Source organism: Narcine bancroftii, chromosome 2 (genome assembly GCF_036971445.1).
Source record: "Narcine bancroftii isolate sNarBan1 chromosome 2, sNarBan1.hap1, whole genome shotgun sequence".
NCBI lineage: Eukaryota > Metazoa > Chordata > Chondrichthyes > Torpediniformes > Narcinidae > Narcine > Narcine bancroftii.
This window is the reverse complement of record NC_091470.1, coordinates 349,695,693-349,723,382: the sequence shown is the minus strand read 5'-3', so window position 1 is coordinate 349,723,382 and position 27,690 is coordinate 349,695,693. Positions and strand designations below refer to the sequence as shown.

General features: G+C 38.9%; 1 protein-coding gene across 12 annotated transcripts in view; it reads right to left on the bottom strand.

The window, feature by feature from the left end:
- The window catches only part of tsnare1 (T-SNARE Domain Containing 1), a 962,849-nt gene that overhangs the window by 282,120 nt on the left and 653,039 nt on the right, over window positions 1–27,690 (bottom strand). For all 12 annotated transcript variants that reach the window (XM_069922261.1, XM_069922260.1, XM_069922262.1 and 9 more), the window contains 2 exons: window positions 17,989–18,079; window positions 8,922–8,996 (listed from right to left, as the gene is read on the bottom strand). In XM_069922261.1, the coding sequence (XP_069778362.1) occupies window positions 8,922–8,996; window positions 17,989–18,079 (166 nt within the window). The remainder of the gene's footprint in view (window positions 1–8,921; window positions 8,997–17,988; window positions 18,080–27,690) is intronic.

Genomic DNA, 27,690 nt, shown 5'->3' with positions numbered 1-27,690 from the left:
CGGCGCTGCCATCAGCATCCTGATGTGTGCCAACGTGCCAGCGAGTGCACACTACCATGCAACGGGCCCTATGGGCATGCACCCGACGACGTGCTTCCACGAAGTGCTGGACCGGTTCCATGCTGCAGGCAGACATGCTCCACATCAGGCTGAGCAGGTCGGCCCAACATGGACTGGGGTCCAGACCCGCAGCAGGGCGGCTAGAGAGGATGTTTTAATACCAGAAGATGAAGATGAAGAGCAAGTTGACTATTTGGACGAAGAGGACCAGGAATTGTTACTGGTGCCAGCTGAAGTAATGGAAGGTAGGCCCAGAACTACAAAAATGGCTTCTCCTTTTAAATCTGCTATTTCACCTACTTTAACAAATCCTTCACCTGGACCTGACGTGGTTACAATGTTTGAAGAGTTAACAAAGCAGAATGAAAATATTATGACCTATATAACTACTGGCTTTCATAATATTGATGAACAATATTGATGAAGGCAAAATATCTCATGTGTGTGGAGAAATTGCTGCTATGAAAGGGGACCTTAATAAATGTTTGATTGCAGTGGTTGAAGTACAGGAAAGATGTAAGTATGTTGAAGACAGAATGGATCAAGTGGAAGAATCAGTGTCTGGATGGGATATGCAGAAGAATATGTTTATGCAAAAGATTGACTCATTGGAAAACCAAAGTCGACAGAATAATGTCAAAATAGTTGGACTTCCGGAGGATATCGAATGTCAAGATCCTAAGAAATTTTTTCGTAAATGGATTCCAGAAATATTAGGGATGGAATCATTTCCAGATGGACTGGAATGGGATAGGGCTCATTGGACGTTAAGAAGGAAATCTTTTCCAGGACAACCTCCGAGTGTGGTTTTAATTAGATGTTTAAGATATCAGGATTGGGAGACAATTTTACATCTTGCCGTGCAGAAAGTTTGTGTTGATCAGAATCCAATAATGGTACAAGCTGTAGAGTTTTCTTTTATGTGGATTTAAGTCAGAAAGTTATACAGCAGCGCAAGGAGTTTAATCAAGTTAAGACAGCATTGTGGAGGAAAGGTTATAGATCGACATTTAGATATCCAGCTGTGTGAAAGTGTATTATGGGCCATCTCAGTATCAATTTTTTGAAAAAGCTCAGGATGCTTTAACTCTAACAGAGGGAGCACGCAGGAAAATGACTCCATTGTTTGAAACCACTCAGGCAGTACTCCAACCTGAAGAGCTCGATCTTATCTGTGAGTTCTTGAAACAACAGCGAGTTGTGGGGGGAGACTGGCATCAATCTTCTGAGGAGGTCGGGGGAGTTCAGACTCGCAGTAAGACTGTTAAAATGCCTGCTGTTAAGCTGCAGCAGGAGCTGCAGTTACCTGGTTCTGTCACTACGTTAAAGAAAGCAGGGTTGAGTCTTTCTGAATTACAATTTAATCTGTTAAATATTGTCACTCAGCCGATAATGCAAAAGTTGGCTCAAAGGAAAGATAGTATGAGGTCAGAATTCACTACAGTTAATGCACGTGTGGAAGCATTTTCTGAAGATTTAAAAAAATTTCAGTCTGCTTTTTTGGAATGTAAACAGCAAGTAGCCTCTAATACAGAAAAAGTGATGGAGGTGGAAAAATCCGTTAAAGAATTGCGAGAACGTGAGAAGGAGTTAGAGAGGAAAGTAGACTATTTGGAGAATCAAAGCAGAAGGAATAATGTGAAGATTGTTGGTTTGCCGGAAGGTATGGAAGCACAAGATCCTCTTCTTTTTTTTTACAGAATGGATCCCACAAATATTGGGGCAAGAATTTTTCTCTGGAGGCTTGGTATTGGAAAGAGCTTATAGAGCCTTAGGAAGAAGACCTCTGCCTGGTCAATCACCGAGACCCGTGATAATTCGATGCTTGAATTATTTGTACAGAGAAACAATATTTCGTCTAGCAGTGCAAAATGCGAGATAACGACAAGCTCTTTTAACGATTCAGAATAGTAGAGTTTTTTTCTATCCTGATTTGAGTCAAGAGGTTATTCAGCGTCGGCGCCGATTTAATCCAATTAAAGAATTTTTGTGGCGTAAAGGCTGTAAGTCTACTTTTCGCTATCCGGCAGTGTTGAAGGTGTTTTGTGGAGACTTTCAATCTCGGTTTTTTGAGAATGAGCGTGAAGCAATGATTTTTGCTGATTCGTTGCCAGATGTAAGAGGACAAAGACGTAGCCCACCATTGTCTCCTAAAGAAAAATCTGGTTGTCCTGGAAATGGAAGAAATGGTAGAAATGGAAGAAATGGGAATGGAAAGAGTCTAACTTTTCTTGAAATGAGGTCGCCGAGTTTGGAATCTCTTGGATGAATAGAAGAACTTTCTTATTCTTACTTTATTTTTATGTCATTATGATGTTGTTATTCTTTGTTTGGCTGGGGAGGGAGAGATTTGCTCTATGTTCTATTTGTCATCAGCCATTGGTGGGTGATCCACACCCAAGTTTAGTTTAGGGATTACTACCTTTTGGTAGTTTTTTTTGGGGAGAGTTTTTTTTACTTTATCTTTTTTTTTCATTTTCATTTTATTTAGTCTTTAATTTGTGGTTTCTTTTTCTCCTATTGGAGGGCCTAGTTACATTGATTTGAGTTTTTATATATCAATATTATTAGTTCTTAGTAATATTAGTAGATATGTCAAATATCTTCGAGGTTTAAACAGTCCGCGGAGATTGGTTTTATTTTTTCCGAGGATGATTGGTCAGATATTTGTTATGAAAGTGTAACTAGACTGATAAATGCACGTTATGCAATGATTAATTATAATTTTTTACATCAATTATACTTAACACCTGAAAAGCTAAAAAAATATGGTTTTCATGAACCAGATTTGTGTTTTAGAAGTGGTAACGCTGTTGGAACTTTTTTCATGCGGTTTGGTCATGTATATATATACAATATTTTTGGAAGAAAGTACAATTGCCTATGGAATACCTGTATAAGATTAAAATACCTTTATATCCGACAGTATTTTTATTGGGTAGTTTTCAACCTCTGAAAGGTCTGGGATTAGATAAATTTCAACTTGCTTTTGTATATTTAGCATTATCTGTAGCGAAAAAATGTATTGCTAGTACGTGGAAAGATACGAATATGATTGATATTAATAGATGGCATAATGAGATGAGATATTGTTTAATAATGGAAAAAAACATATGTTTTGCGTGATAACTATAGTTTTTAAAAAATTAATAAGTGGTTGTTATATTCAGAATATTTACAATTTGATTTACATTTATTAGATCTTAAAATGTATGCTTAATTTTTCTTTAATTTTTTTTCTCTTTATGGCTCTCCTTAGGAGAGTTGGCTGAAAGGGGGGGGGGTTCCTTTTTTTTCTCTTTTTCTTTTTTTCTTTCTTTTTTTCTTTTATATTATATAAAATATATCATTCATGCTTAGTTTATTGTTATATATGTTACTTATTATCTGTATTTTGAACGAATAAATAAAGTTAAAAAAATAAGGATGCTTTAACCTTTGCTAATTCTTTACCAGATAACAAGTTGAGTTTCTATCTTCCTAAGAAGCCAGCAATCAATATTTCCAAAGTTAAGAATGGAACTGCAGAAGAAGGAGATGGTGCAACTAATTGACATGGCGGAAGATACTACAAATCAATCTGGACAATAAGTTCATGAATTAACTGTTTTTGGAAGTCCGGCCGGGGAGAAGTTGATGAGCCTGCTGAATTAGAAGTCATCTGCCGCTAGCAGTACCGACCACACCCTGTTGACGATGGGGGTACTGCTTTGCCGTTTTTGGGGGGGGGGAGATGGGAGGTTTTTTTCTTAGTTGGGGGGGTTCTTTTTTCTATATATTAATCTCAATTTAGTGAAGGGGGGTTTTTCCTTTCTTTTTTTTGTGTGAGGGGGGTTTCTTGTTTTAGTAGATTTAGAGAGGGAGCCGCCTTTTAGTGTAAGAGCCGACTGTGTTAATTGCCACTCTATAGGAGATAATGAATCATTTGAATTTAGTGAATTTTAATGTTAAGGGGTTAAATCATCCAATAAAATGGAAACATATATTGGATTATTGGATTATATTAAAAAGTTGAAGGTGGATGTTGCATTTTTGCAAGAAACTCATTTGACAGAGAAGGAACATTTGAAATTGAAAAGAGACTGGGTCTGACATGTGATGGCTTCATCGTTCAATTCTAAAGTCAGAGGAGTAGCTATTTTGATAAATAAGAAAGTACCATTTATTTTGGATTTTTTTGCTAATGCTGGTAGAGTCTTAATGGTGAATTGTAAAATATTCTCAGAAGCTTGGACTGATGAATGTTTATGCACTGAATGAGGAGGATGAAGCATTTATTATGGACACCTTTTTAAATCTGAACAAATCAAATGGGAAAATTTTGGTCGGAGGGGATTTTAATTGCTGTTTATATCCTTCGTTGGATAAATCTCCAAAAATCGTGAAGAGAACTAAAATGGCAAAGAGAATAATTGAGGTGATGAAAGATTTATATTTAATGGATATATGGAGACAATTGAAGCTTACTGAAAAAGATTTTTCTTTTTACTCTGCACGGCATAATTCGTTTTCTAGACTTGATTTATTTTTAGTTTCAGCTCAGTTGCAAGGTAGATTTACACAAGCTGAGAATAAAAGTAGAACATTGTCTGACCATTCGCTGTTGTTGGTTTACAATTGATGTCAGGAGGAAAGTCTCCTGGAGAAGATGGGTTTACAATGGAATTTTATGAAGAATTTAATGATTTGTTGTTTCTTGTATATATGGCACCGAGAAGGTAGGAAATACTTATCGTTAGAGATTTAATGACATGCTACTAAAAAAAACTGAATTTATTAAATATATTAGAGAGTAAAAAAATTTTAATTTACAAATGAATGAAGAGTCAGTCCAGAGTAAATTTGTTTTATGGGATGCTTTAAAAGCATATTTGAGAGGTCAGATTATTAGATATACAGCAAAAGTTAAAAAACAGTATTTGATTGAAAGTCAAAATTTGGAAAAAGAAATTGAAATGTAAGAGAAAGAATTCCAGAAGAATTCTACTGAAGATAAAAAAGATACAATTATCTAAATTAAAGCTTCGTTATCATACTTTGCAATCTTATAAGTATGAAAAAAATTATTCAAAGATCGAAGCAACATTATTATGAGTTAGGTGAAAGAGCACATAAAGTTTTGACTTGGCAAATGAAAACTGAACAGGCATCAAGAACGATTAATGCAATTAGGAAAGATTCAGAGATTACTTATAAGCCATAGGAAATTAATGAGGAATTTTTGAAATTTTATAGTGATCTTTATACATCTGAAATTAGGCAGAATACTCAGCAAACTGATTCGATTTTGGAAAATTTAGATTTACCATCATTGAGTGTGAAGGATATTAAGGATTTAGATAGTTCTTTTACGGAATTAGAACCTAAGGAAGCATTACAATTGATGCCAGGAGGAAAGTCTCCTGGAGAAGATGGGTTTACAATGGAATTTTATGAAGAATTTAATGATTTGTTGTTTCTGGTATATATGGCAGTTTTGAAACAGGCAACTGAAACTGGTTTTTTTCAAGGGCATTAATTACTGTTATTCCAAAGAAAGATCGGGATTCTTTAAAAGTGTCTTCTTATCGACCAATATCAATATTAACTGTGGACTATAAAATTGTGGCAAAAGTACTGGCTAATAGATTAGCTAATCATTTGCCAAAATTAGTACATGTTGATCAGGCTGGTTTTATAAAAGGTAGATATTCTGTTGATAATATCACTAAACTGATTTCAATAATTAATGCTGTGAGATAGCAAGTTAATCAACCAATGATAGTAGAGTTAGATGCGGAAAAAGCTTCTGATAGGGTCGAGTGGAAATTTTTATTTAAGGTTTTAGAAAAATTTAATTTTGGACTGCTCTTTACTACTTGGGTTAAAGCTTTAAACACTAATCCTTCTGCAAGAATAATGACAAATGGACAGATTTAATCAGCTTTACATTATCTCGATCAACTAGAGAAGGTTGTCCCCTTTCACCAGCATTGTTTGCTTTGATAACAGAACCTCTGGCTCAAGCTATAAGACAAGACTTTGGTATTAAAGGTATTAAAATAGGTGAACATTTGTTCGCTGATGACGTGTTGATATATTTAACATATCCCAAAGAATCTTTGAAAATGTTGCAGAATCTGTTAAATCAATATGGTATAATTTCAGGATATAAAGTTAATTGGGAAAAAAGTGAAATATTGTCTATATTAGATGAAGATTATACAGATTTCAGACATATTACTAAATTTAGATGGTCTAATAAAATTAAATACTTAGGAGTTATGTTAATAGAGAATATCAGAAGAAAATGGAGGGTTATGGGCATTGTGCAGGGAGGTGGGACTAGAAAGGGGTGTTTGGTTCGGTGCGGACTAGAAGGGCCTAATGGCCTGTTTCCGTGCTGTAATTGTTATGTTATGTTATATAATTTGAATTATATATCGCTGTTAATTAAGATTAATGTTGACTTACAGAAATGGAAAGACTTGCCATTAACTTTAATTGGGAGAGTAAATTGTATAAAAATGAATATTTATCCTCGTATACAATATCTTTATCAATCTATTCCAAGTGTGATACAAAAGAAATTTTTAAAGGAATTAAACAAAGTAATTCGATTATTTTTGGGGAAAGGTAAAATGTCAAGGGTCTCTATGCAAAAATTAACATGGCAATATGAATGGAGTGGACTTCAATTACCGCACTTTCAAAATGATTATGAAGCGGCACAACTGAAATTTATTAATAGATTATTTGATATTCAACAACCACCTGTGTGGGAAAATTTTGAACTGGATCAAATTTTTGAAAAAGAAACTAGTTATTTTATTTATAAATGGAATCCCTTATTGCTACAAAAATATAAATTACCAGTATTAAGACATATAATGGTTATTTGGTATAAGCGAGATCAACTTATAGGATCTAAAGGAAAAATCTCAATAAAATCATCTCTGTTTCAGAATAAATTAATTCCGTGTTCTTTAAATAATCCCTATTTGAAAAACTGGGAAATGAAAGGAATAAGTATTACATAAGACTATTTTGAGGGAGGTAAATTTTCTACATTCAATAGATTACAAGAGAAATATGGTATTTCATCAAATTCTATTTTGGCTCATCATCAAGTCCGAGATTTTTTGCAAACGTAATTTGGTAAGGATTTAATTTTACCGAGTCAAACGAAGTTTGAGATTTTAATGGTTGATAAGGAAATGAAAGGGTTTATATCAGATATGTATAGGTGGCTGCAAAAAAAAATGGAAAAAGTTGGTGTATATAGGATCAAAGAGAAATGGGAGAAAGATTTAGATATTGAATTGAATTGGGAAGAATGGTCAAATAGGTGTACTGATAGTGTTACAACACCAATTAATGTGAGATATAATATGGTGAATTACAATCGTGTTTATACGGGAAAAATAATTATTCTTTTTTGTTAATTATAATTTCATTCATCAATTGTATTTGACTCCTGAGAAGTTGAAGAAATATGGATTTAGTTAATCAGATTTGTGTTTTAGATGTGGGGAAAAGATAGGTACTTTTACGCATCCTGTTTGAGCATGTAAGAAAGTTAAATCTTTTTGGGAAAAAGTTAAAAATTTTTGAGAGATTTATAACTCTTAATTTATAATTAATTTGCAATTAGATCCAATGATATGTTTATATGAATGCAATTATTCCGGGGTTGGCTGACAAATCGTAATTGGGATTTGTGCGGTTAGGGCAAGCAGTAGCAAGAAAATGTATAGCTGTAACTTTGAAAAATGATGTAGAATTGAATATTCAAAGATGGCCCAGTGCATTACAATCGGATTTATGCTCGGAAAAAAAACTTATAATTTGTGAACTAATTATTCCTTTTTTGTTAAAATGTGGAGTTTATATTTGGAATGCAGGGCTATAGATCTTAAGTAAATGATATGTACAGAGTTGGCACATTGATCAGTTAACTTTAAATGCTCAAAATTTTTTTTAAGCTCCAAGGGTTGGGGGGAGGGGGCAGTGGGTTCTACCTTTATATCGAATCAAAGATTATGAAAGTAATTCAAAGAAGGTCCCCACAATGTTTGAAAAATTGGATTCAAGTCGGAAATTGAGCATCTAACCTCAAAATTTAAACATGACATGGCGTTTGACATGTGGTTATCCAACTGTGGTTCAAATGTGTCCCTGTGTTAGCAAATTGTATGCAATATTGAGTCCTCAGATAAAATGGTTTCACCTGAAACTCCTGTCAGATTTATTCAGGCAGCCATATATTTATGGTCCAATTTCAGTCTCCACTGGAAGTAACATCATCCTCTCTAGATATGAAGTTCTTCCAAAGAACTCTGAATTTCAAATGAACTGTCCTCTTTTGGATCATTTTAAGAAGTCAAAGTTAAAAAAAAAGTGGGAAGAGTGACAATCAGAAACAAGGACATACCCGAAGCCAATTTCGTACTCCAAACGCATTAATGAAAATGAATACATTATAGCTTAATCACCTTCTTGCATTTCTACAATTAATGTTAACTGTTCAGCTAGGGTTTTTTGCAGTATTTTAACAGGATTTTTTGTAAGTGACTAACTACGAAAGCAGAATATAACTGTGCAGATATAATGATTTCTTTTTGTCTGGAAGTATAAGGAACTTGAATTGATTATAAGAAGCATTAGGTCTAATGGCAGCTCAATTTTCTCATCCTACCGCTTTCAATGAACGTGGCTGCTTGATGTAAGAGATTACGACAAAAAAGGACGCAGTTTCCTTGCAGTGAAACTCTCCCAGAGCGCAAGGTCGAACATCAGTGAAGCTACAGGAAAAGTGGAGCAAACAATGTCTTAAATGTTGACAATCAATCAAAAGGTGTCATGTTCTTTTGAGTCTTTACCTTCTGCACAGCTCCATAGCGCTGAATAGAGTCCGACAGCTGGTTCTTAAGCCTGTCCAATTGGAGCCACTCCCGCTGCAAACAAGAAAGAAACACTCATTAAACATTTCCTCCCCAGTAATTGCAGCAAGACCAGCAGGTTAGTAACAGGTTATGGTTGTTCATTCACCGTTAGTGTGTAAGAAATATAGAGATGTTGCTAAACATTTGAAAATAATTGAAACAAAGCAGGTAATTATAGAGATCCATATTGAAAGTTAATTATGTAGCAATGTTTCAGGAAAGCCCTTACTTTCAGTTGTACTGAAGGGATTGCCAGATAGATCATTAGATGCTGACAGATTGATAGCAAATTCTCAGCATTCACAGCTTCTAACTGTGTATAAAAATCAACGGTTAATCATGGAAATATCCATTTGCAATAAGTGTATAAATTGGATAGTAATTTTCCATTCACTGAACAGAACATGGACAGCACAGGTCGACGAGGCTCTGCATTACAGTGCCAAGCCTAACCTCGGGTGCTGTTCCATGCTCTCCCTCCTGGTACTTTGGTTTCCTCCCACATCCCAAAAGATGTGAGGGTGATATATTAATTGGCCAATTTAAATTTGCTGCTATTGTGCAGGTGATTGACAGAATCTGGAAGGAGTTGACAAGAATACAAGGGAAGAGTGCAGGAGTAATGCAAGTAGGTCAGCATGGACTCAGAGGGTCAGGTTGGGTCCCGCGCTGTCATCACTCTAATAAGATTGGGAATTGAAAGCTCCATTACTGAAAGGGCAAGTTTATCATTCAACATTATTAACTGAATGATTTGGTGAAAGCTGCTCAGAACACAAAGCAAGCTTCCCTCCCGTGCATGGACTCCATCGACATCTTCCACTGGTTAGGAAAGGCAGCCAACATATTGAAGGACCCGTCACATCCCAGATCCCACTCTTCTCCCTCCACCCAATCACGCTGCCTTTGTTTGAACTTCATTGATTTTGTCTTTTTCATTGCAATCCGAAACACATAATTGTGTTCTTTACTCATCAGTATGAATGTTAGAGCATAGAACATTGAACATCACAGCACAGTACAAGCCCTTCGGCCCATAATGTTGTGCAAGCCTATATAAACCTACTGAACAATCTAACCCTTTCCTACCTCATATCCATAACCCTTTATTTTTCCAGCATCCATGTGCCTGCCAAAGAGACTTTTAAATGACTCTATTGTACCAGCCTCCACCACCAGCCACACCAAAACATTCCAGACACCCACGGCTCTACGTACTGGTGCTCCTCAACTTACAATGGAGTTACGTCCCGGCAAACCCATCATAAGTCAAAAAAAATCGTAAGTCGCAAAAGAATTCCGAACCTATCATTTTTTATAACTAAATTTTGAATACCTTTATTCCACACTGAAACAAAACATTAACATACACAGCCAAAAGCACAGTGGGCATGAAGAATGTTTGAAGCATTGAACTAAAATTAAATGATGGATGGTGGGGACGCTAAAGTGACAGGGTCATCAACTTTACCCTCTTCTGATGATGCTCGAGAACAGCTCATAGAATGTACTGCGTCATCAAGACTTAATGAAGGCACTTGGGGCATCGTGGGTGAGTCAGAATTGCGTGAGAATATGCTGTACGATACTCTCTCGTGACTCTGCCATCACCCAGATTAACGAGAGAGTAGCGTACCGCATATTGCAAGCGTGGGAACAAACTGAAATTCAAAATTGAAAGTACGGATTCAAAGCATTATTACTTTGAAAAATCGTAAGTTCAGCACCTATATATAAAAAAAACTTACCCCTGATGTCTCCCCTAAACTTTCCTCCCTTCAGCTTATACAGATGTCCTCTGGTATTTGCTACTGTTGTCCCAGATAAACAGTAATGGCTTTTAACCCTGTATATGCTTCTCATAATCTTGTAGAACTCTATTTAGTCACCTCTCATTATTCTTCGCTCCAAAGAGAAAAGTCCCAGCTCTGCTAACCTTGCCTTATATGACAGGCAACTTCCTGGGAAATCTCCTCTGCGCCCTCTCCAAAGCTTCCGCATCCTTTCTGACATGAGACGACCAGAACTGAACACAATTTTCCAAGTGCCTTCCAAACAGAGTCTTAGAGAGCTGCAATATTACCTCATGTTTCTTGAACTCAAGTCCACGATTTACGAAGACATATCTACCCTATCAACCTGCAGAGCAGCCACATGAGATCCATGGATTTGGACCCCAAGGTCCATCTGTTCTTCTGCTCTGTTAAGAATCCTCCCATCCTAAAATTAGTGAAACTGAAAGAATGGTCTAGATGCAGATTTATAACAATAATGTACAATGCTTCTTCTTTGGCTTGGCTTCGCGGACGAAGATTTATGGAGGGGGTAAAATGTCCATGTCAGGTGCAGGCTCGTTTGTGGCTGACAAGTCCGATGCGGGACAGGCACACAAGGTTGCAGCGGTTGCAGGGGAAAATTGGTTGGTTGGGGTTGGGTGTTGGGTTTTTCCTCCTTTGTCTTTTGTCAGTGAGGTGGGCTCTGCGGTCTTCTTCAAAGGAGGTTGCTGCCCGCCGAACTGTGAGGCGCCAAGCTGCACGGTTTGAGGTGATATCAGCCCACTGGTGGTGGTCAATGTGGCAGGCACCAAGAGATTTCTTTAGGCAGTCCTTGTACCTCTTCTTTGGTGCACCTCTGTCATGGTGGCCAGTGGAGAGCTCGCCATATAACACGATCTTGGGAAGGCAATGATCCTCCATTCTGGAGACGTGACCTACCCAGCGCAGTTTGATCTTCAGCAGCGTGGATTCGATGCTGTCGGCCTCTGCCATCTCGAGTACTTCGATGTTAGGGATGAAGTCGCTCTAATGAATGTTGAGGATGGAGCGGAGACAACGCTGGTGGAAGCGTTCTAGGAGCCGTAGGTGATGCCGGTAGAGGACCCATGATTCGGAGCCGAACAGGAGTGTAGGTATGACAACGGCTCTGTATACGCTTATCTTTGTGAGGTTTTTCAGTTGGTTGTTTTTCCAGACTCTTTTGTGTAGTCTTCCAAAATGTACAATGCACTCCAGAGTGAAATTCCAAAACCAGGATTGCAGAAGTCAAGGGAAAGATGGGAGTTGGACTTGGGTGTGGTGATTACAGAAAAAAGCTGGCCAGATTGGTGTAAGGACAGCATGACATCAATTATAAATGCAAGATATGGACTGGTTCAGTATAATTTTTTTACCCCAATTAAATCTTACCACACAAAAGTTACACAGATCAAAAGCCAAAACTTCAGAGATGTGTTTCAGATGTGGGACTGAGACAGGAGCTTTTCTACATGCCACATGGTCGTGCATGAAGATGAGGCCATTTTGGCAAGAAATTGTAGAAAAATTAACCAGGATAACAGGAGCGGCCTTCACGGGCGACCTGGAGCTGGATATTTTAGGTAATTTCATGGAAATAAGCGACAAATTGACCAAATATCAAATCTCATATATAAAAATAGCACGGGCGGTGGCAAAAAAAAAGTATTGTGATCACTTGGAAGTCTGACTCCCCTCTACTCCCCTCAGCACGACGGGCTGTGGAAATGAACAGCTCTATACCTTTGGAAAAGAAAAATCACATGTAACTTAAAGAATAAATATGACACTTTTTGTTACAGTCTGGCAGCCATAGCTGTTCCACATAGGGGTCCAGATACAGTAATAAAAATGAAATAAAAGTAACTATTATAAATACAAAAATATAGTTTCCCCAAATGTACTCTATATTCTTAAAACATATATAAGCTCTGACAGTGAACGGATCTGTATGTATGGAAGCGGTGAGGGAGGGAGGGACTGTTTTGTTTTTGTTCGTTGTGTCTGTGAGAAAAAAGTTTAATATATTGTATATTTAAAATGTCACTATGTATATTAAAAAAAAACAAAATAAAATATTTAATAAAAGAATCCTGACATCAACTATGAACTCCACTTTCAAGTTTGACTTTGACATCAAGTTCCTTCCACTCCTTCATCCAGGTCATTTCTAAAAATCACAAAGAACAGGGATCTCAGAACAGATCCCTGAGGAACTCCACTAGTCTCTGACCTCCAGGCAGAATATGTTCCATTCATTACTACCACCTGCTTTCTACATGCAAGTCGATTCTTAATCCACAGAACCAAGGTTCCAAGGATCCCCTGCCTCATGAATTTCTGAATGAATCTACCGTGGGGTATCTTGTCAAGTGCCGCACTAAAATCCATATTCACCACATCTACTGCCTTTCCTTCATTAGTTTTTTACCTCCTCAGAAAACTCAGTTCGGTTCATTAGCATGCTGGCTATCCCTGAACAGACTCTGCTTCTCTAAATCGTCAAGTCAAATTTATTGTCATCTGATTGCAAAAGTACAACCTGACAAAGCAGTATTTTCCAAACCTTGCTGTAAAAAATTGCTACATGCAACCAGGCATATCACACACGCAAACAGACAATACGCATGCTGGACAAGTATTCTTATATACAAATAAATATTGTTTCATAAATATGAGAGTCTCGGATGGTTAGTGTGGGCAGTTCCTTTGGTCGTTCAGTGCTCGGAGAAAGAAGCTGCTCCTTAGCCTGGTGATGCTGGCCTCTGACACTCCTGTACCTCCTTCCCGACAGGAGCAGTGGAAAGATGCTGAGGGGTGGAGGGGTTCCTCGATGATTTTGCGCGCTTTCTTCAGACAACGATCCCAGTAGATCATGTCGACAGTTGGGGGGGAGGGGGGGGTTGTGAGGTAGGGAGACTCCAGTGATCTCTCTGCCATTCTTATGGTCCTGTGGATGCTCGTAAAATTCTCTCCCTAAGAATCCTCTCCAATAGATTTCCCAACACTGACTTAAGACTTACAGGTCTATCATTCCCAGGATTCACCCTATTACCTCTTTTTAAACAAGAGCACATTTCCCATTCTCCAATCCTCCAGTATCTTCCCTATGGCAAGAGAGAACACAAAAACCATTGCCAATACCCCAGCAATCTCTTCAATTGCTTCTTGTCGTAACGTAGGGGTATATCTCTTCCCAGGGACATTAATTTGAATATTTTTAAGAAGATCCAGCGCTTCCTCTTTCTTAATCTCAACATTCTCCAGCACATAGCCTGTTCTATACCGACCTCAGACTGACCGAAGTCTCTCTCACTCTCTCTGGTGAACACTGAAGTTCCCCTACCTCCTCTGCCTCTGGGCACATGTTCCCTCCTTTGCTCTTAAGCATCAATTGAGTTATCAAAGTTCAAATTTATTGTCAGAGTGCAAACATGTAATAATAGAAAAACCCTGAAATTCTTTTTCCTGCGGGCCAGTCAATGTGAACTGTACTTAAGAGAAAAGAGAGAATTGTAAACAAAAAAAAGAAATGCAAACAAATTGACTATGCGGTACAGAAAAAAATATTCAGTAATGAATAATGTGCAAGGTAAGATTCCATAAATGATTCTCTGCTTGAGTTTTTGGTTGAGGACTCTGATGGTGGAAGTATAGCAGGTGGCATGAGTCTTGTGGTACACACACCTCTTTCCTGATGGCAGCAGCAAGAACAGAGCATGTCCTGGATGGTGTGAATCCTTGATGAATGCTGCTGCTCTCCGCCGGCAGCGTTCCATGTAGATTTTCTGGATGGTGGGGAGAGTTATGCCTGTGATGTACTAGGCAGGGTCCACTACTTATTGCAGGGCTTTCTGCTCAAGAGGAATTGGTGCCCCCACACCAGACTGTGATGTAGCAGGTCAGCACCCATCTGTAGATGTTTGCCAAGGTTCCCATCAAAACTCCACAAACCCTTCCTGAGGAAGCAGAGGTGCTGAGGTGCTTTCTTCACGGTATGTTGGGTACAAGAACGATCCTCTGAAATAGTGACTCCCAAGAATTTAAATTTGCTTATCTCTCCACTTTTAATCCCCCAGTGATCACTGGATAGCACACCTCTGGTTTTCCCTTCCTAAAATCTACAATCATTTCTAAGGTTTTAACTATATAAACATATAACAATTGCAGTACGTAAACAAGCCATCTCAGTCCCTCCAGTCCGCACCAATTTAAGTGATCTAGTCCTACCTACCTGCTCCCTGTCACCTGAGTCACATGCTTTTCACTGGAGTTTCAGTTGGAGAGAGAGAGAGATGAAGGACACAAGCTCTCTCAGGCAGTGTGTGTGGGACACTGAACAGTGCAATCCAGGAAGAACTCATGAAAAGTTCCAAAGCAGTGGATGGCTGGAGTGCTATCTGACTGATGTATCTCTTGGATAAGAGGAACAGAGTGGAGCTTTGTGGGTGGCCTAGAGGAAGAGGTTACCAACTGGAAAACTGTGATGGGGCAAGTTTCATCAGCGAGTCCTTGAGGTGAATAATGGTGGTACCTCAGTTGTGGAAATCCTGGAAACCTTACAAGAACCTTCCTGAGCGGTAAACATTTACCTTTCAAGCACCAAAGCCTGGTGAACTTTATACCTGTTAAATTCTGTGCACAGTATAAAAATTGCCTGCATCCAGAGAACTTGGAAGAAGGAGAAAAGAGATTGAACTGTGAACCAAAGAACTTTTCTTAAATTTGCACACACATTGCATACACGCGCGCTTAGAATTAGAAGGGGGTTAATTTGGGTTAGTATAGAGTATAGTTAAGTATAAGTATAGAGTTAAGTTAAAGTTTGATTCTATATTCATGTTTAAAGTTGATTAAAAACCACTTGTCTTGGTGAATGTCTATTGCTGCTGGGTTTTGGGGTCTTTTGGTCTCATAACATAAGACATTGAAGTTTATAAGTCTTAATGTTAATGGCTTGAATAGAATGGTCAAAAGGAAGTGAATACTTGCACATTCAAAAAAGATAAAAGCTGATATGGTATTCCTCCAAGAAACACATCTTATTCAAGCAGAACATGATAAACTGAAGCAGTTATGGAGGTGAGGGGCAGGTCTTTTCTTCATCATTCAACTCAAAAGCAGCGGGAGTGGCAATCCTAATTGATAAAAATGTTCTGATTACCATAGAAAATATTTCCATGGACCAAGCAGGTAAATATGTAATGATAAACAGCAAACTTTGTTCAGAATCTTGGACATTGATGAATAAGTATGCACCAAATTATGACATTGAGGCCTTTATGAATGATGTGTTTCTAAAAGTGGCAGAGGGAAGGCAAAATATATTGAATGGTGGAGACTTTAATTTTTGTTTGGATCAAATTCCTGATAAATCGGCAAAAACAGTAACAAGAGCTAAGGTGGCTAAAGACTTAAACTTGATGGATGTGTGGAGGCAGTCCAATCCTAAGGAAAGAGATTACTTATTTTATTCAAAAAAATATGATCCACATACTAGAATAGTAAATTGTGTTTATTATCATCGAGTTTGACGGACAGTGTATTGGAAAAGGAATATTTACCCATGTTACATTCAGATCATTCACCACTAACTTTAGTAACACAAATGCCAGAGAAACAGAGAAGCAAATGTAGGTGGTGATTGAATATGATGTTGCTAAAAAGGGAGGATTTTAGACAATTTATAAAATGGCAGATTGATTTTTTTGGTGAAACAAATTTGGGATCGATAGATAATGTTTTTTTTAATATAGGATACATTAAAGGCATATTTAAGAGGACAAATCATTTCATTTATAAAAAAGATTAAAAGAGAATTTAATGAAGAAATAAATAAGTTGGAGACAGAAATATGAAAATTAGAAAAAGAATATCAGAGAACGGGGTAACAGGATAAATATAGAATAATGGAATATAAGAAAATTCAATACAATACTTTTCAACATATAGAGTAGAGAGGACAATATTAAACACAAAACAGAAACACTACAAATTAGGAGAAAGGGCACATTGAATACTGATGGCAAGTGAAGGCTGAATAATCAACAAGAGTGATAATTGCTATGAAGAAGGAAAACGATACAGTTGTATATAATCAGAAAGAGATAAATTAAATATTTAAACAACAGTATAAAAATTTATACAAATCTGATTCGCCAGGACATGAGACTGAAATAGAGAAAATCCTCAGCAACATAATGAATAATAAGAATGTGGAGAGTGTTTCTAGGTCTTGGTGAATGGCTTTGACCTGAAATGTTGACAATTCTTTCCTCCCATTGATGCTGCTTGAACCACCGTATTCCTTTCATTCAGTGGTTTTTACACCTTTTCTTTCCACTCACATACCACCTTATTCCCTGTGCCATAGGTGCTCTGTGATTTATATGGCGTTGCTTAAGGTGGTACGTGAGTAGGAAAAAAAGGGCTGAGAACCACTGCTCTAGACCCAATTGTTACTGAAATATATGGTTTAAGAAAAATTGTAATTGGCCTATTTCCTTTAGAGTTATGAAACCATGCACAAAACGAGTCAGTTAGGCACTATTAAAGCAGAGATTTTCAATGTTTCTTTCCACTCACATACCACCTTAAGCAATCCCTAACTAATCACAGAGCACGTATGGCACAGGGATTACTTCAAGTGGCATGTAAGTGGAAAGAAAAAGTTTGAAAACCATTGCTTTAGTAGATTTGCTACATTTTCCTTAAGTTGGTTTTCATCATTTTCAAATCTATTTCCCAGGCTACGTTCAACAATCAGTTGTAATCGAAGGATGGGGCTGCCTGATGTTGGACAAACGGGCCAAATATTCCCTCCTTTGATAATCGTCTTGTCAATTTAAGACCACAATACTGTGCACTTCCCTGTGATCAGAAATACTGCAGTATCTTGGGCAAGTTTGTCACTGTAAATCGACAACAAAAAAAAAAGATCTAATATTCTGGCACATCAGCCCAAAACAAGTGAGGTTACCATATTAAATGAAGTTTTATTATTGATGGATGAATAAAACTGGAATTGAAAATAAATTAATAATTCAGGATGCACTGACGAGATTAGTTAAAAATGGATAACAGCCAAGGCAAGAAGTAATTATATTTTACATGCAACTATTGCCGGTTTTAATTTTCTGGCGATTACATTTTAATTTCAGGACTCATTTGCATAATATCTAAAATTATTGTTTCATTTCAGCTGCGCTTACCCTGGATGATCCGCGAACTATTTCTGAAAGCTGCTTGATATACTTTGTCGAGGAGCTGATAGTTTTATTTGTCTCCTGCTGAGTCATGTGCCTATGGGCAAAACAGAAAGGAGGAAGAATCAATAAATAGAATAAAGTCAATGTTTGAAATAACTGAAGAAAGAACAACAATTAGACTGTTATCATCAAGGAGGTAAAAATGGAAATACTTTTATATTATTGGTACTCAATCTTTTTTCTTCCACTCACATACCACTTTAAGTAATCCCTATGCCATCGGTGCTCTGTGATTAGTAAAGGGATGGCTTAAGGTGTGAGTGGGAACGGAAGCTTGGGAACCTTGAAAATAATGAAAACCAACTTAAGGAAAATGAAGCAAATCTACTAAAGCAATGGTTTTCGAACAATGGTTACTGAAATATTTTGCTTGAGAAAAATTGTCATTAGCCCATTTCCTTTGGAGTTCTGAAACCATGCACATAACGAGTCAATTAAGTACCATTTAAACAGTGGCTTTCAAACCTTTCTCTTTCCACCCACATACCTTAAGCAATCCCTTACTAATCACAGAGCACCTATGGCATAGGGAATAATTAAAATGATAAGCGAGTGGAAAGAAAAAGGTGGAGAACCACTGCTCTAAATGATGATGTCAAATGATATATATGTAAGCTATTTAAAGTCTGCTTTGGTGGTGATAATTCAAGACACATCATTTGAATGAGTGGCCTCGTACAAAATCAATGTTTTCCATGCTCAGCATCACAAATTTGTGTTTAATCTGTAAAAACACATTAGAAAAAAAAAACAAATACAGTAAGGTTGTGTAAACAACAAAATCTGCAGATGATGGGGGTCTCGTGCAATACATTAAAAAATGCTGGAGAAACACAGGTCACTCAGCATCCAAAAGAAGTAAAAGGGCAGTCAACATTTCAGGCCTGAGCCCTTTGTCAGAATGTCACAAAGAAGGTAAACACCTGAATGAAAAGGTGAGGGGAGATGGGAAGAGAGAGGTGGGGAGGAAGGGGAAGAGTGAAAACCTACAGGTTTTGTCAGAATGTCACAAAGAAGGTAAACACCTGAATGAAAAGGTGAGGGGAGATGGGAAGAGAGAGGTGGGGAGGAAGGGGAAGAGTGAAAACCTACAGGTAAGAGGTAATAGGGGGATACAGGTGGGGGAGTAAAATAGAAGCTGAGAGGGCAGAGGGCTGAAGGGTAGCTCTCTGATAGGAGAAGAGGATGGGGAGCTGGAGGAAGGGAGAGAGGGGGATAGGGAAAGAGACCGGAGGAGAGGGTTAACAGAAACTGGAAGTTGATATTGATGCTGTCTGGAGACTGTCGAGACGGAATATCGGATATTGTTCCTTCAAGACACAGGTGACCTCAATTTAGCTGTACGTGAGCTGTGGAAATTGGAAGAACAGCATCTCGGCAGTCTTCAAACAGACAGTATAATGGATTTATGTTAATTTTAATTTAATGTTAAACTATATTTCTCATATATAAAAATGTCTTAGTAAATTGTCAGGTTAAAATATTGTTTCTATATTCTTTGTAAGTTAGTTTGGGTAGTTACAGGGACACAACGACAACATATTAGCATTTTAAAAGCACTAGTCACAGAACATTTATAGAGAACCATTGTTTTCTGAGAGCTCATTCTCAGAGTTGATGTTTCTTGGACAGACAGAACTAATGGATTTTAAATGGGACATAATCATACAAGGACTGCTGAAGGAAGCCATCTGTTATTAATCAAAGCCACTTCATCCTCTTCGACAGAGGTTGTTATGGATATGGAATGGTTAACATAACAATTACAGCACGGAAACAGGCCATTAGGCCCTTCTAGTCCGCACCGAACCAAACACCCCTTTCTAATCCCACCTCCCTGCACAATGCCCATAACCCTCCTCTCATCCATATACCTGTCCAACCTTTTCTTAAATAATACAATTGACTCCGCCGCCACTATTTCTCCCGGAAGATCATTCCACACAGCTACCACTCTCTGAGTAAAGAAGTTCCCCCTCATGTTACCTCTAAACCTCTGCCCTTTAATTCTTAACTCATGTCCTCTTGTTTTAATCTTTCCTCCTCTTAACGGAAATAGTCTATCCACATCCACTCTGTCTATCCCTTTCATAATCTTAAATACTTCTATCAAATCCCCTCTCAACCTTCTACGCTCCAAAGAATAAAGACCCAATCTGTCCAATCTCTCCCCATACTCCAGATTCTTAAACCCAGGCAACATTCTGGTAAACCTTCTCTGCACTCTCTCCACTCTGTTTATATCCTTCCTATAATTAGGCGACCAGAACTGCACACAGAACTCCAAATGAGGCCACACCAACGTCTTATACAATCTCAACATCACCTCCCAACTCCTATATTCCATGCAATGATTGATAAAGGCCAGCATACTAAAAGCCTTCTTCACCACCCTATTCACGTGAGTTTCTACCTTCAGGGAACGATGTACCGTCACTCCTAAATCTTTCTGCTCTTCTGTATTCCTCAATGCTCTCCCATTTACCACATATGTCCTATTCTGATTCTTCTTACCAAAATGAAGCACCTCACACTTATCAGCATTAAATTCCATCTGCCATTTTTCAGCCCACTTTTCTAAGCAGCCCAAATCCCTCTGCAATCCTAGAAAACCTTCTTCATTATCCACTATTCCACCTATCTTAGTATCGTCTGCATATTTACTAATCCAATTCACCACCCCATCATCTAGATCATTAATGTATATAACGAACAACAATGGGCCCAATACAGATCCTTGAGGCACACCACTGGTCACCGGCCTCCAACCTGACAGACAATTATCCACTACCACTCTCTGGCCTCTCCCTTTCAGCCAATGTTCAATCCATTTGACTATCTCAAAATTTATACCTAAAGACTGCACCTTCCTAACTAACCTTCCATGTGGTACCTTATCGAAGGCCTTACTGAAGTCCATATAGACAACATCCACTGCGCTACCCTCATCCACATTCCTAGTCACCTCTTCAAAAAATTCAATCAGATTGGTCAAACATGACCTTCCTCCCACAAATCCATGTTGAGTGCTCCTGATCAGACCCTGTCTATCCAGATGTTTATAAGTACTATCTCTAAGAATTTTCTCCATTAATTTACCTACCACAGACGTCAAACTTACAGGCCGATAGTTGCCAGGCTTCCTCCTTGAACCCTTTTTAAATAACGGAACTACATGCGCAATGCGCCAATCCTCCGGCTCTATCCCCATATCTAATGACATTCGAAAAATTACCGCCAGAGCCTCTGCTATTTCCTCCTTCACTTCTCTCAATGTCCTGGGGAAGATCCCGTCTGGTCCCGGAGACTTATCCACCTTTATATTCTTCAAAAGCCTTACCAGGGTCTGCGGGGAGGAGTCGGCGTCGGAGGCGGCCATTGGTCGAGCCAGCGTACAGGAGAGTGTGTAGGGGTTAATTGGAGAAAGGCCAATAAATAAGAGGGACAGCGAGCGGCCCAGCGAGTGAGTGGCCCAGTGAAGGAGTGGGACTTCCAGGCTTTGGCTCATCAGGCTTCGGCGAAAGCAGGCGGAGAGAAAGCTAAGATAGTCTTCATTACAACTTCATTAGGGTAAGGGATGAGTGTTAAGGCTGTGTGTTGTCGGGAGTGCCGGATGTGGGAGGTCCTGGAGTCTTCCAGACTCCCGGATGTCCATATCTGCACTAGGTGTGTCGAGCTGCAGATTGTCAGGGACCTTGTTAGGGAACTAGAGCTGCAGCTCGATGACCTCAGCCTGGTTAGGGAAACAGAGGTAGTCATAGACAGGAGTTACAGCCAGGTGGTCACGCCAGGGCCACGGGAGGAGGAAAGGTGGGTAACTGTTAGGAGAGGGACAAAAGAACGTAAGGTGCCAGAGACGAGCCCTGTGAATGTAACCCTCAACAATAAGTACGCCTCTTTGAGCACTGTTGAGGGGGACATCAGGGTTGGGGGGAGCGACAGTGGCTGTGCCTCTGGCACGAGGTCGGCCCCTGTAGCTCAGAAAGGGAGGGAAAGGAAGAGGAGGGCAATTGTGGTAGGAGACTCCATAGTTAAGAGGACGGATAGGGGATTCTGCGGACGCAGCAAGGAGAACCGGATGGTGGTTTGCCTCCCTGGTGCCAGGGTCCGAAATGTTGCTGAAAAAGGAACAGAATTTTGGTAGAAATAAAACTGATGGTAATGTGGTTTCCAAGAATTGGGCTCACCTCCGTGATGATGTAACGATCACATGATTTGGAGAAATATAATTACTGAATTCAGACATTCTGAGTTTAGTTTTCGAAGAGTTCAGTTTGGAAAGTACAGAAGTCAAAACCCCTGTGACACGGGGGTTGAAACTTTGTGAAAGACAGGGTTGAGTTACAGTAACCAGAATTGGTGCTGTTCTTGTGTGTTACTCTTGGGAAACGGGGAACACAGAATCAGTGGGTTTTTAAACAAGGAAGACCATTTCGCTCTCTCTTTTGAAAAGAGGACAGATATCTACTGTGTCTTTTTTTGTGTATGGCCACTTTGTTTAACTTTGTCTGCTTTGTGATTTCATTATGGAAGAAAATAACCACACTTGTTTAACCCTTATCTGAGTTTATGAATTCATCATGGAAGAAAATAGCCACATTGTGAGTAAATGGGCCTGAAGCTATGATGATGTTTAAAAGTGCTTTATAATTATTTCTGAACTGAGAATTTAAGACCTTCAAACAAGACTAAAATAATGCTGAACTTTCAAAGATTGACTTTTCAGAGTGGGACTTTGAATTATCATACACACATATTACATTTGTGAATAGTGGGGTTAAGTAGCTTAGAGATGTTATGCTATTAATAGTTTAATAAAAACATTTATTTTGAATTTGCCACTGTCTGGTGAATTTTCCATTGCTGTTTCTGTGTTAGTGCTAATAAAGTCCCTTTAGTCCCAAACAAAATTTAAAAGGGTTGTTAGTTTGTAACAAAAGCATCAATATCAACTTCACCAATCAGTTTGTCCCTCAAGTCTCAAGCACCAAGGTAAAATACATTTTGAGAGATACTGGTCAAAGTGCTTTAAAAGAGAAGGAAAAAGAGCAGGTACTCTGGATATGTGATGCATGCAGGCGAAGATACCAAAAACAACCGGAAGAATGGATGAATCCCAAATTACAAAATAAATGTTTGTTTTGTTAAACACATTCACAGTAAGGACCTCCCAGTGGCCAACTATTTCAATTCCACACAACATTCCCACACTGACATGTCTGTCCATGGCCTCATGCACTTCCAAACTGAGACCACCTGCAAACTGAAGGAACAACATCTTGTATTCCAAATGGACATCCTTCAAACAGACAGCATTAACTTCAACCTCCAATTTCTGTTCACTCCCTCCCCTCTGTCTCTCTCTGTCTCTCTCTCTCTCTTTCCTTGTCACCCCTGACTCCCTTACTCTAGCTCCCCACCTCCTTTCCTACTTTCTCCAATCAGGGAGCCAACCCCTCCCCCTATCTCCTCTCACCTTTTTTTCTCTACTACCCTCCGGCTTGCATCCATGAATAACTTCTTACCTGTGCTACTCCCCCTTCCCCTTCCTCTCGCCTCTCCTCCTCCCCCCATAAATGTCTTCCTGTTTTTGGTTACATCCAACAAAGGCCCCAGACTCAAGACCTTTTACTTCCTATAGATGCTGTATGACCTACTGAGTTTCTCTGGGCTTTGCGTTCTGCAGTGAAAAATAACTTTTTGACCAATTGTATTCGGATTGTGGAGAATGAAAATAGGATGTCACCAAATTTACCCCAAAATCTGAAATAACAGAAATTTCTTCAAAGTTTTTTAGGGTGTCCACTTCACCTGTTACGAGCCCAGAGGACCCCAAAGCCCAGCAGCAATAGATATTCACCAAGAAAAATGGTTACTTAAACAAAAGTTGCTTTTAATTATCTTTAAATATAAAAACACAATCATACTTAACTAACCTAACTTAACCCCCTTCTAATTCTAAGCACACGTGTATGTAATGTGTGTGTAAGTTCAGAAAAGTTCTTTGGTTTACAGTCCAATCTCACTTCTCATTCTTCCAAGTTCACTGCTTGTAGGCAATTCTTATAATGTGCACAGAATTTAACATTTATAAAGCCTTGGTGCTTGAAAGATAAATAGTTACTGCTCAGGAAGGTTCTTGTCGGTTTTCAGAGAGTGATTTGTTGTTCCAGGACATTCACAACTGATTCCTTTTCAATCAGCCACTCCAGTGTCCTTCTGACGAAACTTGACCCTTCAGGGTTCTCCAGATGATAACCTATTTCTTTCAGGTCACCAATGAGTTCCTTTTTGTTTCTCTTTTTCCACGTGAAACATTAGACAGCCAGTCCTCTCTTCTTGCATGAACCATAAATGCTTTGACCAGGCTGTCTTCCAAAATGGGGCTTTCCACTAGCTTGCCAGCTTGTCCTGTCCCAGACCCAGCTGCCTCTGCTACCTGAAACACTGTAGAATGATCTCTGTCTCTCTGTCTCTCTCTCTATCTATCTCTTGGAGAGAAAACCTGTTTGACTCTCTCTGCTTGACAAACCACCCGACCCTCTTAGAACAAGATGCTCTACTCCAGACAGAAGGTGGCTCTGACAAGATCTTTCATCTGCTGGCTTTTGTAAATGACAATCCATTAGTGAAGTCTTTTGGGCACTCTCCAAAGCTCTTTCAAAGACTATTGGCCCCAACATGTCTAACATTAGCAGAGCTCCGGTATTTCAAATAAGATATTTTTTAAAGTGTTTGTATGTGACCTACTCTAACAAGCCTTTCCCAATTTATCTCCCAAATATATACTGTCACACACCAAGGAAGCTGCAGTCAGGGACCTGCAAGGAATGTTCCTCAGAGGTGTCATGGCTTACAAACTTTGTGCATCTTTGCCTTATGGGCATGGATAAGGTAATGCTCACATTTATTTTAAACTATCTACCCAAAGTAGATACCCTTGGCATAGATTCAAGGTGAGAGGTTGAGATTGGAAAGGGACCTGTGGGGCAACTTTATGATTCAGAGGATAGCCTGTGTCTGGAATGACTTGCCAGAAAATGCTATAAAAGCAGGTGGGATTTTGATACTCAAAAGACATTTAAGCAGATATATGCATAAGGGAGGTTTGGAAGGATACACTAGACCAGCGCTTCTCGACCTTTTTCTTTCCACTAACATAACATTTAGTATTCCCTATGCCATCAGTACTCTGTGATTAGTAAGGGATTGCTTAAGGTGGTATGTGGATGGAAAGAAAAAGTTTGAAAACCACTGTTTTAATCGTACCTAATGGTCTCATTGTGTGCACGGTTTCATAACTCCAAAAGAAATGGGCCAATGACAATTTTTCTCAAGCAAAATATTTCAGTAACAATTGGGTCTAGAGTAGCAATTCTCAACTTTCCGTTCCCACTCACATACCACCTTAAGCAATCCCTTATTAATCAAAAAGCACCAATGGCATAGGGATTACTTAAAGTGGTATGTGAGTGGAAAGAAAAAGGTTGAGAACCACTGCACTAGACAACAATTTTTAAAAAATTTATTAAAATTTTTCTGACTGAAAGAAATGGGGATTGTGATAGACAACTTAAAGCTGAACTCAAAGATAATTTCAGATTTGCTGTGTCACGTAGATGGAACATTAAATTAATTTTTATTGAATTTAGCATGTTTAATCACATAATGATGCTAATTGCATTAGTTCACCTGACCTAAAAATATTTTGATGCTGATTTTCATTTATACTCAACATCTGATACCTCTTGTGTCAGTGTCCAACAATAGTTGGCCAGCATTGATGGAATCCAATTGCCCTGATATCGCTTTTCCATGATTACAATTTCCTGGTGAAACCTTTCACTGACTGCACCAAGAACAAGTGCGAATGCAGAAAATGAATGATGCACTTCATGGTTTTGTAAGCTTAAAGTAGACTTTAAAATATGACAGGAAATTAAAAAAATATCTAAAAACTAGTTGATGATAAGAAATATTTTAGAGAATTTTCATGATCTGCACACCAAATTCCATAAAATACACTCAAAAGTGTTCCGGAAACAAAATCTTTGCTGTATAATGCACTCAGAGATAAGTGAGGAGTATAAACACGCTTTTAATAGCTTACAATCAATGGCCGCTAGACACAATAGTCCTCAGGTGAATCTGAGGAAAGGTGGGAAATCCAGGGTTTATTTTGGGATGGGTGAGGGTGGACCCAAGGGGAGGAGCCAGTCATATGACAATACATAGACAGCGAATTCCAGTTCACTCCATTCACCCTTCAGAATTGAGCCTGTGGGTGAAAAACAGAGGCCGTTCATTCAAAAAAACTAATATTTTACGAATATTTACAAGTCTGTCAGGGGGTCTGGTAATTTTGGTCGAGCGCCGCAGTACTGGAGGTCTTTGGACCTTCTGAACCTCCTGGACCCCCTGTGATACAGGGTCAGTGGGTCTCGAGGGCTCCGGCTCAGGTCGGGAGGTGGATAGGACCACTTCCTGAACAGTGTCCTCCAGGACCTTGAGTGGTATACTCGGTAGTTCTTGGCTTACTTGAGGAATTGGATCCTCAGTTTCAGTGGGTGCCAGGTCACTGATGAAGACAGTGTCCTCTCTGTCATCAGGGTATGCCACGTAGGCAAATGTTGGGTTGGCATACAGCAGGTGGGCGTGCAGCAGGTGCACCCTATCGATCTTGCTCCTGTTCATGTGCTTTCTCAGCAGGACTGGCCCTGGTGTCATCAGCCAAGCCGGGAGTGTAGTCCCAGACGTGGATTTCCTCTGGAATGTAAACATAAGCTTGTGAAGAATTGCATTGGTCACAGTGCAGAGGAGCAACCTTATGGAGTGGAGCGCCGTGGGTAAGACTTCTTGCCAGCATGGGTCTGGAAGCCCTTTGGACCGGAGAGCCAATTTCATAGCTTTCCATACAGTAGCATTTTCTTTTTCAACTTGTCCATTCCCCAGGGATTGTAGCTAGTCATCCTGCTTGAGGCAATGCCTTTTACGAGCAGCTACTGGCGTAGCTCTTTGCTCATAAATTATGAGCCTAGGTCGCTATGAATATAGCTGGGATACCTGAACAGGGTGAAAATAGAGTGCAAGGCCCTGATAACTGTAATAGTAGTCATGTCTGGGCAGAGGATGGCAAGTGTAAAATGTGAGTACTTATTGATGATGTTGAGAAAGTACACACTTGAGAAAGAGATAGATATGTTGGAGAAAGAAGTACAGCGGGACGTCATGGAAACTAAAAAGTTTGTTTAACTAATTTGAAATTGTGGTATAATTCATTGCAAACTTATGAGTTTGCGAAGTTATTACAGAGGACTAAATGTTATTATGAGTTGGGTGAATGATCTCACAAAGTGTTAGCGTGGCAATTAAATAATGAACAAGCTTCTAGGGCAATAAATGCTATTAGATGTGAACCTCAGGAAATTAATGATGCATTTGTTTATTTTACAAGAAATTGTATAGGAAGATAATGCTAAAATCGACACCTTTTTGTCTGAATTGGCTTTACCATCTATCTCTAAGGGATGCAGAGATTAAAGACTTAGATGCTTTTTTTTAAACAGTTGTGGGGGTGAAGGATGTGCTACAGTCATTGCCTGGTGGGAAATCTCCAGGTGAGGATGGTTTTACTTCTGAGTTTTA